Here is a 14,240-nt window from a genome sequence, read left to right as displayed (position 1 = left end):
CTGAATGTCAGTTCAGGAATGTGTAGGTGTGTAATGTCTGATGTGTTAGTTTTACGGCTTAAAGGGTAACTGTGGTCATTATCTACCCAGTGTAATAGTCATTAGTTCATCCATTCAAACATGCTACATGCTCACTTCTGCTATTCACACTCTGTTGGGAAGGTGAGGGAGGTGGTGTGTGTGTGTGTGTGTGTGTGTGTGTGTGTGTGTGTGTGTGTGTGTGTGTGTGTGTGTGTGTGCTGATGCCACTTTTCTCTGCTTTCACGGATACTTACTTTTTCCAGCAGTCTCATTTTGAACTATCAAAATTTCCTAAATTAAGCTTTGCTCAAGAACTTTGGTCCCAAGTTTGCTTCGTTTTAAGTTCCCATGCATTCACTTCATTCTTTTGAATCCATGCACACACACTTTCATGCACACAAGCCACTCCCCAGATAGCCATCAGCTCCAAGGCACACGCTATTGTTTCAGCTCGGTGCTAATTACTTCAGGTCTTGACCTCGGGTTCAGACGAAGAGCAATAGAGGGGGAAGGTGCATATGCGAATATGTGCCCCTCTGAATGTGTGAGTGTTTCTGCGTTGGGGGTTGGGGTGGTTGGTTGGGGAGGTCATTGGTGCTGGCAATCAGTTTTCACACTGGATTTGCAAAACTATCATGGGGTGATCTAAGAGGGAGCCAGAATAGCAGCACAATGACACCAGTCAACTTGACTGCTGCTGATTTGGACATGTTTTCAGCATTTGTGCAACTCTCTGATATAGACAGGAAATCTCATAAAATATGATAGAAACGGTCTGATGTGTAAAAGTGTTTCTAGTTCAAGTTTCAAGTCAAATTATATCACAATTAGCTATCTGTGCAATGTTACTGTTCTTTTCTCGTCCTGTGTGTTCCAGTTTTTGTTGATAATGTTTACTTTGTGTGCGTAGATAGTAGAGCTTAAACAGACACATATTTGGGGTCAGGGCGAACTTTTTTATTTGTGTCCATGAAAGGGTGTGTATTCAGTTGTTTCAATAGGTTAACTCCTGAACCTTGATAAATAATGCTTGGACGTGGTACATATTTAAATGACAGAACTACAGCAGTCCTTGCACATAGATGGAATTTAACTAGAGAATCATAACTTTGCAGAAAAGCCCGAGTACTGCATATCTGCTAGTCTGCAATTGCATCTGAATTTTCTGAGTTGGATTACATCTGAGATATTCTTTAAGCTGTCATAACTCTGCATGTTACTTTGAAGAACACACACATCAAGCATCTTTTCTCCCAAAATATTTGCAAGCATCTCCAAGCCCTTTCTCACCCAAGGCCACTTAACAACACAGAAAATCCAAAGCAACACTCTTCACCGCTAGTATCATGCTGTAAAAAAAAAAGAAAAAGAAACCTTATCCCTGGGTGCCACTTGCAAACAAAACCTGTCCAGTATGTGCATTCACTGCAATGCAAAACAGATTTCCAATGCTTCAGCATCACTTAAGGCCCTATTTTCAATTACAATGTCATGAGCACTTAGAGCTGACAAGCCTTTAGAGAAGGGGAGTGGAACCTGTGGTGACGTGCCAGATGCCCTTAAAAGACAATTAAGGACTTTAAATATAAACACACACACACACACACACACACACACACACACACACACACACACACACACACACACACACACTAAATCTACTTTTCAGATGCATATTTTCTAAAAATACAGCCAATAAAATTATATGTAGACCACATCAGCCGGTCAAAATACACGTTCTGGATATTGTCAGAATTAGCTGGGGAATGCTTCTCATTTTCTTTTTAGGGGGAACGGAGAGGAAACACAGTGAGAAGAATGAGAAAAGAAAAGAAAAGCATGAAAAAGGAAATGAGTCGGGAGAAGGCAAAATGCTGAAGGAAAGGAAAGAGCGAGAGGGGGTAGAGAGTATAAAGGGGAGAGGGGAGTGGATGAAGCTCGCTCTTCTATTTTTCTCTTGGATCCCGCCCACCTGGCCAGGGGTTGGTCAGGGAAACCCAACTCCTGTGCTTGGATTGGTCGGCTTTTCTCTGGACGAGGAAAATAGTCTCCCTTCACAGACACAATAAAGTTTAATGCTGGACGCTTGGAAGCAGTAGGCATAAAATCAGTCCCGCTGTATGTTTTGTCGGTCCGCTGCGCTTTCCCACACGGAGTTACTGACGGGAGACGTCATAAGAAGGACTTGAGGATTTATCAAGATGCAGTTTTGTTTGTTTGTTTCTCAAACTGCAAGTGCGCACGTTATTTTAATAGAAAACACGCGCTTTTGATATCGCAATGATCCACTGCTGCGTTCAGGATATTTGAATCTATTGAATGGCTCAGAGTGGGATTGTGTAGCTCCCAGAGCGCACGGACGAACACGCACTCCGCTCCAGCTGGACTACAAACGCCGCTCTAGGTTCCAGGGCGACTTAACCCGACTGTGTTTGACGAGATAATAACTGTGGCAACATTTACAGAGGGGCAGCCGCTCAATATCAGGGTGACCATGCCCGGGATGATGGTGTCGCTCACGGGGTCAGCAGTGCTTCTCTTATCCGGATTGGTCGCTCCGCTCTGCTTGGTCAGGGCTTTTGGCGATGAGGTGGAGGAGATGACCTGCGACCCGATCCGGATCAGCATGTGCCAGGGTCTCGGTTACAACGTCACCAAGATGCCCAACCTGGTCGGCAACGTTCTGCAGTCGGACGCAGAGCTGCAACTGACCACGTTCACGCCGCTCATTCAGTACGGCTGCTCAAGTCAACTCAAGGTAGTGGACCCATGCAAATCGTAGCGACTGATGTCAAGCCACCACAACAAAGTAGAATAACCAGCATGCAAATATAATAATAATGATGATGATAATAATACACCATTAACGTGCACAGATTTAGGAACAAGCCTGGTCTAAAAAAAGCATGGCTCAGTCTGGAATCTCCGCTATATTTATTTGCGTGCGTCAAAGAGAGAAAGCAGTGTGTTTGTCTCAAAGCGCATGACAGAGCTGCAGCACCGCGAACTGATCAGACTGATGGCCCCGGTTATAATGAGGGCCATAACATGGGTTGATTACCACGAAGTCAAGAGGATCGGGCGGGAGTTGGGGGCTCCGTGCCTTCCTTCCTTTCCTGTTGTGCCAGGCTGTCATGCTAAATTCATTGAAAATGCCCCCTCTGTCTGTTGACATTCTGAGTTCATGCCCCTCACAGCAACAGCTGAGTCTTTAGTGCTATATACTGCACTGTCTTGTTAACAATGATGCCCTCAGTGTCATAAAACAAATGCTGCTTGTTTGACTCCTGCACCATGTAAGGAAAAAAGAAAAAGATTGGACCAATTATGTGTCATTTCATTTTCAATTATTGGAGCAGCTGGTGGCACATCAGAGATTTCTTTTAGAGATGGCAAGTTTCAGTGTGGACAAGTGGTGTTTACATTTTTCTATAATTTGCTTTTATTCCTTTTATTTAGAGACGCCCAGTTTCAAAGGCATGCAAGCATGTCCAGATCGTCTAGACATCCCCGTACACTGACATGAAACCAAGCCCACACCTTTCCAAGTGCTTTTTTCCTCCCTCGGTCCTTATTTTAAGTCCACTGCCCTGTCTGGAGTGGCATGTGATTTTATTACAGCGTTAGAGTGACTTATTGCTGTGTGCAGCTGTTGGGAAATAGGGGTAAAAAAATATTTTGGCATGTTAAATTAATACACTGCTTAAGAAGCATACAGTGTGTACTAGACAACCACACAGAACAAGAAGCAACTGCAGTATGAAGCCAAACTGTCCTCCTCCAGTTGTAAATTGTCCAGTGAGTTTAGCTGACAACCCAGTTTCTCTCTCACACACACACACAGATGCTAAAGAGGGAGAAAGGAGAAAGAGGAACCGTATCATTTAACATTTGCTCTAATGGGAGGCTTCCTGAGTAGTAACCGGAGTAGCTTTTCGCAGTGAAGTGACAGGACTCAGGTTACCAAGAGTCAGGGAAAACACCCAGAATATGTGAGGTTACTGTCACCGCTTGAGTATGCAGAGCCCACCGTGAGAATTATTTGAAGTATAACATGTGTTGTATGTCTCATGAACTTCTTTGAATGCTTTAGTCAAACCAAGACAATATTACAACATCTGGGTTGACTGCATTTTATCAAGTCACAATTATTCAGGATGGCAGGTCTTCAATAAAATTCAAGAACAGACATTCTCTGTTTTTGGTGAGAAACACTATAACAGGGATGTCAAACTCATTTTACATTGTTGGCCACATAAAGGCCACTTTGGGCCAGACCAGTGAAACTACATGACAACCCAGATGCTGAGCAGGGAACAGTGTAATAAGCTGAGAGTTTAAAGGACGTTTTCTTAGACTCGGATTAGTGATTTTGATATTGCCGTGGTAACGAGTCGCTGATTCATTATCAGAAGACAAGTCAACATTGTCTGCTTGTAGATATGTAGCAGAACAGTAGCTCAGTCATTCAATGTATATTAAATTTGTTTATATCTCAAACATGCTTCAGTGCACAGAGGCAACAATTTTAACTTTTCCCCGCCAGTAAATTCTCACAGACACTAAGAGTTGTATAACATTTCCCTGATATTTATTTCCCAACCTTGACACCCTTGTTGGATTCATGTTTCATTTGGGCTCCGTTCAAGGGCCAATTTCAAGCTGCGATTTGTTTATAACTGGATCAAGGCTGCAGTTCTGTAACATGTAGTTCCTGCTGTGGCCCAATACATATTTTGATATTTTTCAAATGGAAAAACAGCATCAAACCTTTTACTCCAGCACTTTTTTTTTTAACCACTCCAAGTGCCTAGAGCTTGTTTCCGTTATCTCATGGTAGCTGAGTGAAATGCACTTTCTGCTTCTGTGTGTTTTCATATCATGAGCCTGGTACAATTTTACACTCTGGCTTCAAACAGATTTCACTATAAATGCATGAAATCACTTAAAATTGCTACCCTCTGTAACCCCAGAGTACTTCTTCCCTCACTGCTGCCAGAATGTCTGCACACAGTCAAATGTGACTCCAGACTGTTCACTATCTTTAGATAAGATAAGATAGAACTTTATTAATCCCTCGGATGGGTTCCTCTGGGAAATTCGACTTCCAAAAAGCACAGCAACGACCGAAGTTACAGTTACAGAATTGTTATATATATATATATATATATATATACACACACACACACACACACACACACACACATATAAATACAGAGACAAATATAAATAAAATATACAAAGGGGATAAATAGAATAAATAGGAATAAAAAATAAAAATACAAGTGAATTGCACATTTCAAGTATTGAGTCTATTGCACTGTTGACTATTTACAAAAAGTATTGCACAAGGTATATAACACTGACTTAGATATCTATTTCAAAACTATTGCCATGGGACAGAATAAAACTCAGGCTTAGATCAGGGGGATCATGCAGCATTACACGGCACATGCCCTCGCTGCTGTAATCATCACAGATTGTTTTTGATGGTACGGATTTGTATGCGTAACCTTGGAGCAGGTTAGTGTTGACTCTCTCTGTCTTGACTCAAGATGTGGCATTCCTTATTAGAGGTGAAAATAGAGAGCTACTAATAGAAGAGGTGATGCAATGTAATGAAAGTCGGAGCAGAAAAAGCAGCAGGATAGCGAGACGTATATGCAAGTAGCTGGAGGAGACACATGTGGGAGTACTGTACAGTTAGCAGCTGTAATCCAGTTGTACTATACAGAAAGCCTGCAGGGCCACAGCACTGTTTTCACTCCTCTAAAATACACCACACAAATGACACAATTTACCTTGTGCTTCACAGTTTGATTGAAGTGGATCAAAGTCTTAAAAATTATGACATAAGATTGGATAACTGTTGCGCTCCTACTGCAATTTCAGTGTTTAATTGAAACTGGCTTAAGTATACTGTTGCTTTCACTTTCTCTAGATCATAGGTGTCAAACTCTGGCCTGCGGGCCAAATTTGGCGAAGCCATACAAATGACTATTAGAGCTGGCCTACTAGTATTATACAGCTAATATATATATTGTTTAGTATTATGCTTTGCTTGTTCCATATTCAGTTTTTCAGCAAAACGTGTTTGAGTCCATAAGAAAAGCTTCATTCTTATATCTGGAGGAATAAATATATTTCAATAAATATTAACCTTAGCCCGCGACTTTGTTTCGGTTTTGAATTTTGGCCCACTGTGTATTTGAGTTTGACACCCCTGCTCTAGATGAATTGGAATTGGAGCCTGCTATTGGGGTTTGGGGCCAATACTAGTGCCAGTTTTTAATGGGCAAAAACTTCTGATATTCATATATACATATTCATATATATTCCTTATACTTCACAGAGGATGAAAAAGCCCTCTAGAGTTCACTGTTTTGAGAATTCTATGGGAGGAGTGCTGCTGGCATCATTAGCGTCCACTTGTCCCCTTTTGGTTCTCGAACTGTCGGGCGGACCCCAAAGAGGCCCACTTGAGCTGGACTATAAAAGGGCCAAGTTGAATGATAATGATTATTGTGGTTGAAAATAAACAAGCATTTACAGATGATATCATGCTGGCTCTTATTTCACTACAGTTCAACTTGTATTCATTTTATAAATTATTAACTGTTGTTGGGTGTGGCGCATTAGCTTTTGTCCTGCTTCTGAAGAGGCCTTGGAGGGAAGGGTCACTCCAACTCAGAGTTGTTCCGAGGGATCCCCTTTATATTATGATGAAACACTTCTATCTTGATAGTATTGGCCTTTTCAAGTGAAGAAAGGGTATCTGAATAATTTGATTAGAGTGAAAATGATTTGAATAATATACTGGGGGTTTACAGTCACTTGGTGCCAACCCAGGTGAACATCTGTGGAGATTCTGGACAGATGTTTTAGACAGCATTCCCCATTAGCATCATTAAAAATAACCAATGAGTGAAAATCCTTTAGAAGAGTAGTTTCCATGCCTCCACTTGAAGAATCAGTGCCAAGGCTTATTGAAGCACTTCTGACAGCCATGTAATGGACCAACACCTTAAGTAAGAAGCTTTATGTTGGTTGTCCTTCATTTTTCTGCCCATACCTTATGTTTGAGTTATGCTGAACAGGAAAATGATGAGTGGCCATTGTTCCTGAACTTCCGGCAATGTGTTTGACAAATTAGACACAACTTGACCATGCACCTACTTGGCTGTGGTTCCCTAACACAACTGCAGACATCGATGAGAGTATTGTGAACAATCTCCCCAAAGAGAAGTGCATATGTGCCAGTATATTAGTATTAGACTAATATATTGTCCGTGTGACATTGCTTTTTCTATCAAAAGTTGCTTTGCAGTCACTCCCTGCTCCATGATTTTAAATCTCATCACAGAAAACATAGTTTGCCAAACTTGATTACATTCACAAAGGATCACATGTTAAACATGTATTTCTTTATCTCCACTTTCCAACAGTTCTTCTTGTGCTCAGTTTATGTGCCAATGTGCACAGACAAGGTTCCCATCCCTATTGGTCCATGTGGCAGCATGTGTCTGTCGGTCAAGAAAAAATGCCTCCCCGTGCTCCACGAGTTTGGCTTCATATGGCCTGAGGTGAGTCGTATCACCATCAAAGACATCATGCATGTCTTAAAAAAATAGAAGTTCAGGATATAGTTTAGCAATGTGGAAAACCAAGAAACGTTTAAATCCATTACTGACATTACCCATTATGTTTTCTGCCCAGGAGCTCAATTGCAGCCTCTTCCCACCTCAAAACGACCACAACCACATGTGTATGGAGGGTCCAGGGGATGAAGACCCTCCATACCAGCCCGTCCGCCATCCTCCCCACCAAGAGGAGTGTCACGCCCTGGGATCTGCACCTGACCAATATACTTGGCTTAAACAGACTGAAAGCTGTACGCTGCAGTGCGGCTACGATAGCGGGCTCTACAGGCGAGGGGCCAAAGTGTTCACGGATGCGTGGATGGCAGTGTGGGCTGTGCTGTGCTTCCTCTCAACCACTCTGACAGTCCTGACCTTTCTCTTGGATTCTCAGCGTTTCTCCTACCCAGAAAGGCCCATCATCTTTCTCTCCATGTGCTGTAACCTGTACAGCGTAGCCTACCTGGTAAGCAGGAGGTTTAGTAATAATTTTGATCTATTTAATTTCACTTGTTGTGAGCAAATCAATAAAGCTATTTCATCAAAAATAATCAGATGAGCACCTTATGGACCAGTTTTTGGATATTGATTATTTTTTATATTTTATAAAAATGTTGTAGAGTACCAGGGCCAGCAGTTGAACATAATCCAACAAGAGTACAGTTTGTTTTTGAGTTTTCAAAATGTTACATCAGTGATTAAATACTAAAAGCCCTTTTTGATTCATCACTGCGTTGAGATAATTCAGTAATCTCCAGCTCTGCCTCTTTGCATTTAGAAAGAAAGACGATTCGTTCTCTTTTTACTTTATTCTGGGATTAATTCAGCCTCACCTCTTTTCCCTTTCTGTTCTATGTCATTTAACAGGTACGACTGACTCTTGGGAGGGAACGTGTTTCCTGCGATCTGGATGCTGCAGCAGTGCCAATTCTGGTACAAGAAGGATTAAAGAGCACCGGCTGTTCCATAGTCTTCCTCCTCCTTTATTTCTTTGGCATGGCGTCCTCTCTCTGGTTAGTGCAAATAAACACTGAGTTTTTATAAATCCTTCATCTCTTTTCCCCAGTTTAATCATTGTCATCAGCAGCTGGGAATGCCTTTTGCTAGAACAATTGGAATATGAGACTTGCATCCTGTTTTCCTTAAAGTCTTACTGCCCTGTCTCATAACCCATGTACCATTTGGGTTCATTTCCGACACATGCAAAGGTAAAAGTGACACTTCTTAAATCTGTCCTGCACTGGAAACACTGCTGTTACAGCTGTTTTTCTTCCTTTTTGCTTGGGCCCTGCTTTCCTGTTTGCCTACACTCTTCCTTATTTGGAAAAGCAACAGACCAATGACTTCACTCTCTCCTAAAATATGATCATAACCCTGTATTATGCAACTCATGGCTAGCCGGTGTCAGGATAACTTAATTATAATTGAGGACTGGCCATGTCCACCTGATTGGTTATGAAAAAGTTACATAAATGAAAAATTATGTGTCGTTCCAACAGTAATCAGGAGCCTATGGTTTTTTCTAAGTATCTTAGTTTCTAGAAACAGATGATTTCTATTCACTATAAAAAGAAAAAGATAATCTGATAAGTGTACCCATGAGGAAAATGTGTTGCTTATATCGCTCCTTTGTCTGCTCTCTCTTCCAGGTGGGTAATCCTGACCCTCACCTGGTTCTTGGCTGCAGGACTAAAGTGGGGCCATGAGGCTATAGAAATGCACAGCTCCTATTTCCACATAGCTGCATGGGCCATTCCAGCAGTTAAAACCATTGTCATCCTCATCATGAGACTGGTGGATGCAGATGACCTGACTGGGCTCTGCTATGTTGGCAACCAGCAGCAGGAAGCACTCACAGGCTTTGTGGTTGCACCACTGGCCACGTACCTGCTTATAGGTAATTAAAGCATAATATTGGTATTCATTCATCTGCTTATGTTGGGTTTCCTTATTTTCTACTTTGTTCTTCTTCCTCAGCGTTTCTTTAACATACTCAGTTTCTCATTACAATTTTCAATCTGGTGGTCCTCACATGTCCTCCTCCCTCCTCCTCAGGCACTCTGTTCATCTGTGCTGGCCTTGTGGCTCTTTTCAAGATTCGCTCCAATCTGCAGAAGGACGGTGCCAAAACAGACAAGCTGGAGCGTTTAATGGTGAAGATTGGAGTGTTTTCTGTTCTTTACACCGTTCCAGCATCCACCGTTATTGGCTGTTATCTTTACCAACTCTCTAACTGGGGGGAGTTCAGGGCCAGCACCCAGGACTCATATGTGGCATCAGAGATGCTTCGAATCTTCATGTCACTGCTTGTGGGCATCACGTCGGGCATGTGGATCTGGTCAGCAAAAACCCTCCACACCTGGCAGCGCTGCTCTGCGCGCCTGCTCAGGGACAGCAGAGCGAGCCGAGGTGGCAAGAGGGCACCGGGCGAGAGCTGGATCAAACCAGGGAAAGGCAATGAGACGGTGGTCTGAGGAGAAAGAAGGAGAGAATGGACAGGAATGGAGTTCTGCTTGTTTCTCTCTCATGTACAGAAACTCACTCTGACGAATGAAGGAGGTCAGATAATCAATAGATGAGACGGAGATTGCAAATGTGGCACAGGAACGTTGCAGGAATATCACCAAAACAGCCTCTGGATGTAATTGCATCATCAAAGTAAAGACAGTCCTTGACCATGTGCCTCTATGAAGGAGACAAGATGAGAGTCATACATTAGTAGCAACAATAGCCTCTCTACCTTGATAGACTTCCTTTGCTCAGAGAGCTGGAGAAAGCAAAACAAATTAAGGAAAAAGAGAGATGGAAAAGGCAGAACTAAAGCATCATCAAGCAGACCGGACACCAATAAGCTGTACAGCACCACGTCTACCTCTCTGTCTCTCTTTTCTCCAGAGCCTCAGCAGAAGAGACTGAACCTGCTGAATACAAATAACCCTAACGCCATTGTGTCCTTTTAGGGTCTCCTTCAAGTTTTAAATTTTACACTGGAGCAGGTATCATATAGGTGTGGGCTGAAGTTTCCAAGAAGCACCCGATACCTTTAAAACCCCCTCCACATTGAGCGTATCAGACAAAGTGTACTGAGAATCTGATACACTGCCTTATTTGGTTATATTTTTCTGCTTTTTTGGGGAACTATACTTTTTTCAGTTCAAGAGAACAGTTAATTTTATTCTCAGAATTTTTTGGGAAACCAGCTCTAAGCTGTTTTATGCACTATAGAGATATAATATGTGAAGGGTTGGGAAAGCATTGGTAAGACTGAAAGTGAATCATTATACAACACATTTATATGCACAGCCTCATTGATGGGGAGAGTTTGGTCAGATGTAGGTGCAAAGAAAAGAAAACATTTTGAAGTAGTCACCACACCGCAATGAATCCTGGTAATACCAGCTGTGACTTTTATTGCCCCATAAATTTGTAATTGCTAAGATGTCCTGGGAAATGAAGGAATTTGTGCTTTTCTACAAGGAGCTCGGCTAACTTCCAGTGATGTGTATAGTTTTCCTGGAAATCCGTATATGCTCTCAAGTCGCCATGAAATTCAGGAAATTAAATTATTCTCTCTGTTCTTACCCAAATATTGTCTCTATGGCAGGGTAACGGTTAGAGAATTTGAGGTTATTAGACAATCACTTGCCATAATACACATTACGCAACAGCAAAGGGCCGTCACAGAGACATGCATGTGCTCACACAGATATCACTGTCAAAATGTTTGGCAATAAAAGTAAAGTGAAGACAAGCGGTCTGTATTAGGTGTGGACCCACAGAGGGTGAATTGTGGACTGTAGCTGTGGGTAAACTGTGTGGGCAGAGCAACCACGGCTATTCCACGGACCCCATGTGGGTGTGCCCACGCAGGGCCCACAGCAGTTTTACGCGCTGTGGCCCACAAAACACACAACCCCCCCCAAATGTGAGGTAAATGTAAGTAAGCCCATGGGGGGCCAATGGGACATTTGCCCCTTTGGGTCCCAAAAAAGGGAATTCTGTGGGTATCCCAGTGATGGCTGACCAGAAAATAACCCAGGTGTAGCCCATGATGGCTAGCTTATATTGGGCCCATAGCAGATTTGCCCTTTTGAATCCCCATGTGTTTTTTTTGTGGGCAAGCTATAGTTGGTGTACCTACAAAAAACCTGCACTGACCTCCTTGTGGGTTCTACGGGTCCGCAATGACCCCACATGGGCCCCAAAGGGGCATATTTGTGGGCTAAAACAGCACCAGTTGTCATAAGTATAGTTACGCCCAGTATATGCTGCATGAAGATACGTGTCATACCTGAGTCCTTAGATGGATTTTAATTCTTTTATTCCTCCTGTTTAATCACATTATCCCTGAATGGCACAGATATGTGGAGGTTAGAGCAATTCTTTTAGCCACTGATGAGAGTCCTTCCTGATTCTCGTTGTGCTGCTGCAGATTGAATGTAGGACCAGTAAATGCCTGACATGATATTTTGACATTACTCTTCATCTGAACATCTAAACTGTCCAAAACCTTTGTACATAAAAGTGTACTCGTGGTTCTCTGTCCACAAATCTTGTTCATCAGCTCACTTATGACTATATTTTGGTCAGTATCAGGAATCAAACATCTTCTTTTGTGTGCTTTTCTTTTCTGGTCTGTTGGTGTGTATATTTTCTTTCTCTATAAATGTCACATCATGTCTCTCTCTCCGTCTCTCTGCCTAGACTGTGTTTTTTATAAGGCTAATTTCCCAGACAATCAAACCCTCAAAGGAAGAGATTATTGCTCATTGTATTTCACATTTTCATGGATGACTAAAACAAGTTATTGTCTCTCAAGTTGGATTGGAGCTGTATTTACCAAATTCTGATATTTTCTCCTGTGTCCCGTATATTTGCATGACAATCTTCCCAGCAACATTCTTGCAGTTCTGCAAGCCTTTATATCTGTAGTATATGTGATATCTGTCACATTTTGCCTTCCATATTTGAGAAGAATAAGGAAATGTCTGTTTCAAACAGTTGAAATATATAAGACCTGGAGCTTTGTCTTCCTGTGTGTCCTCTGTAACTGTAGTGCCTCACACGTACCCCTGTTTTTGGCTTAATGTTTAGAATTGGACAGAAAATCATTGTGGGGATTCAATTGCCCCAAAATATGTTAAATATGAGCCATTTTTTAACATTAAGAGACAACTTTTAATGGTTGTGGTGGAACGTAGAACCCCCTCAAGAAAGTGTTTCTTAAACCAGCGCAGCCTGGCACATTTATTACATTTCCAAAGTCAAACAAACATTACATTCACTCAAAGTGAATTAAATTAACCTCTGACCACCTCCCCTCTGAGCTAATGTAGTTTCCCTGCGAATGTTTTGGCGGTCTACCCTATGACCACACTGAGCTTCAGGTAACATTTCCAAACAATCACAGAATGTGCCTTGAAACCCAGTGCGTATGTGTCAAGCTTAATAAAGATTGAGAACCACTGATTATACCGATTTGTTAAATGTTTGCCAGAAACCCCGATATGAATGAATGACAGTTCACCAGCACTGATCGCAGCCTTTAAGGTCTGGACTGACCACTGTGTTGAAAAGTCAGTATCGTCAATGTTTTATAATGAAATTGCTAATTTATCCTTGTAAAAAAAATGACAACAAATTTTAAAATGTGTTTGTTATTTAAAACAGTTTTGTATCAGAAGAATAAAAAAAATTGTTTTCTGACATGCTGACGGGGTATATGTGTGCCTCTGACTTTGATGAGTGTTGATTTCATTGTAGTGACATTTTTCGTTGCACATCGGGAAAAAAAATGAAAATTGCCCTCCAGTTTCTTTAAAGCTTAAAGGTAAACCTTTACCTGAACACAAAGATACTCAAATTACAGACAAATATTCCAAAAGAAGTAAAACGGTAAATATTTCCTATTTTCAAATCGTCATCACTCGAATAACCAAAGCAGAATTTTATATTTGAGGTGACTGAAAAATGCTTTCCCGTCTGTTGTGAATAAATTAACTTAAAAAAAGTAAGTGTTATGTACAGAAGAGTAGAGTTTGGTCATAGAGTGCAGTTAGTGAGCATACTATTGTAATGGTAAGACATTTAAAATGTAAGATTGTTATCATATAAAATTGTAGTTTTGTATAAACAAACAGACAGTCCATGACTCATAAAGGCCACTTAAAAGTAGTGTGAATGAGTGAACCCATGGATAACTGCTTTACTGTTTTGCTTTTGGCCCATGCAGTATAACATCCTTGCACGTCCTCTGGGATGTGTTTACTTACTGGGTTGAACAATGCTGCCACCTCTTGTCTAATGAGGCAAATTCAATTTTAATGGTCTTTCAGACACAAGTGCATTTACAATTTGCGCAATTATTTGCCGGCACGCAACCCTATTAGGTCTTTTATCGAGTTTGCGTTTCTTTTTAACATTCACTCTGGGTTAGGATAAGTAATGCTCTATATCCACTAAATTCCATTTGAATCCACAGTGTAAACATAGTGATTATGCTGTGTAAACACGACTTTACCATCAATCACATCTTATCAGCTATGAACTTTCAACCCCTCCAACACACGCACACGTTTACAG

General features: G+C 41.6%; 1 protein-coding gene across 1 annotated transcript; it reads left to right on the top strand.

Moving 5' to 3' along the window:
- The first annotated feature begins 2,109 nt into the window (after positions 1 to 2,109).
- fzd4 (frizzled class receptor 4) lies at positions 2,110 to 13,366 on the top strand. Its single transcript, XM_004543880.3, has 6 exons — positions 2,110 to 2,779; positions 7,467 to 7,604; positions 7,738 to 8,124; positions 8,526 to 8,671; positions 9,308 to 9,555; positions 9,714 to 13,366. The coding sequence occupies exons 1-6, from the start codon at positions 2,516 to 2,518 to the stop codon at positions 10,130 to 10,132; spliced, it is 1,602 nt and encodes a 533-aa protein (XP_004543937.1). The 5' UTR covers positions 2,110 to 2,515; the 3' UTR covers positions 10,133 to 13,366.
- Positions 13,367 to 14,240: the final 874 nt, after the last annotated feature.

This window comes from Maylandia zebra, linkage group LG14 (assembly GCF_041146795.1).
Source record: "Maylandia zebra isolate NMK-2024a linkage group LG14, Mzebra_GT3a, whole genome shotgun sequence".
Classification (NCBI taxonomy): Eukaryota; Metazoa; Chordata; class Actinopteri; order Cichliformes; family Cichlidae; genus Maylandia; species Maylandia zebra.
The sequence above is the reverse complement of the archived record's forward strand: the minus strand, read 5'-3'. Positions and strand labels throughout refer to the sequence as shown.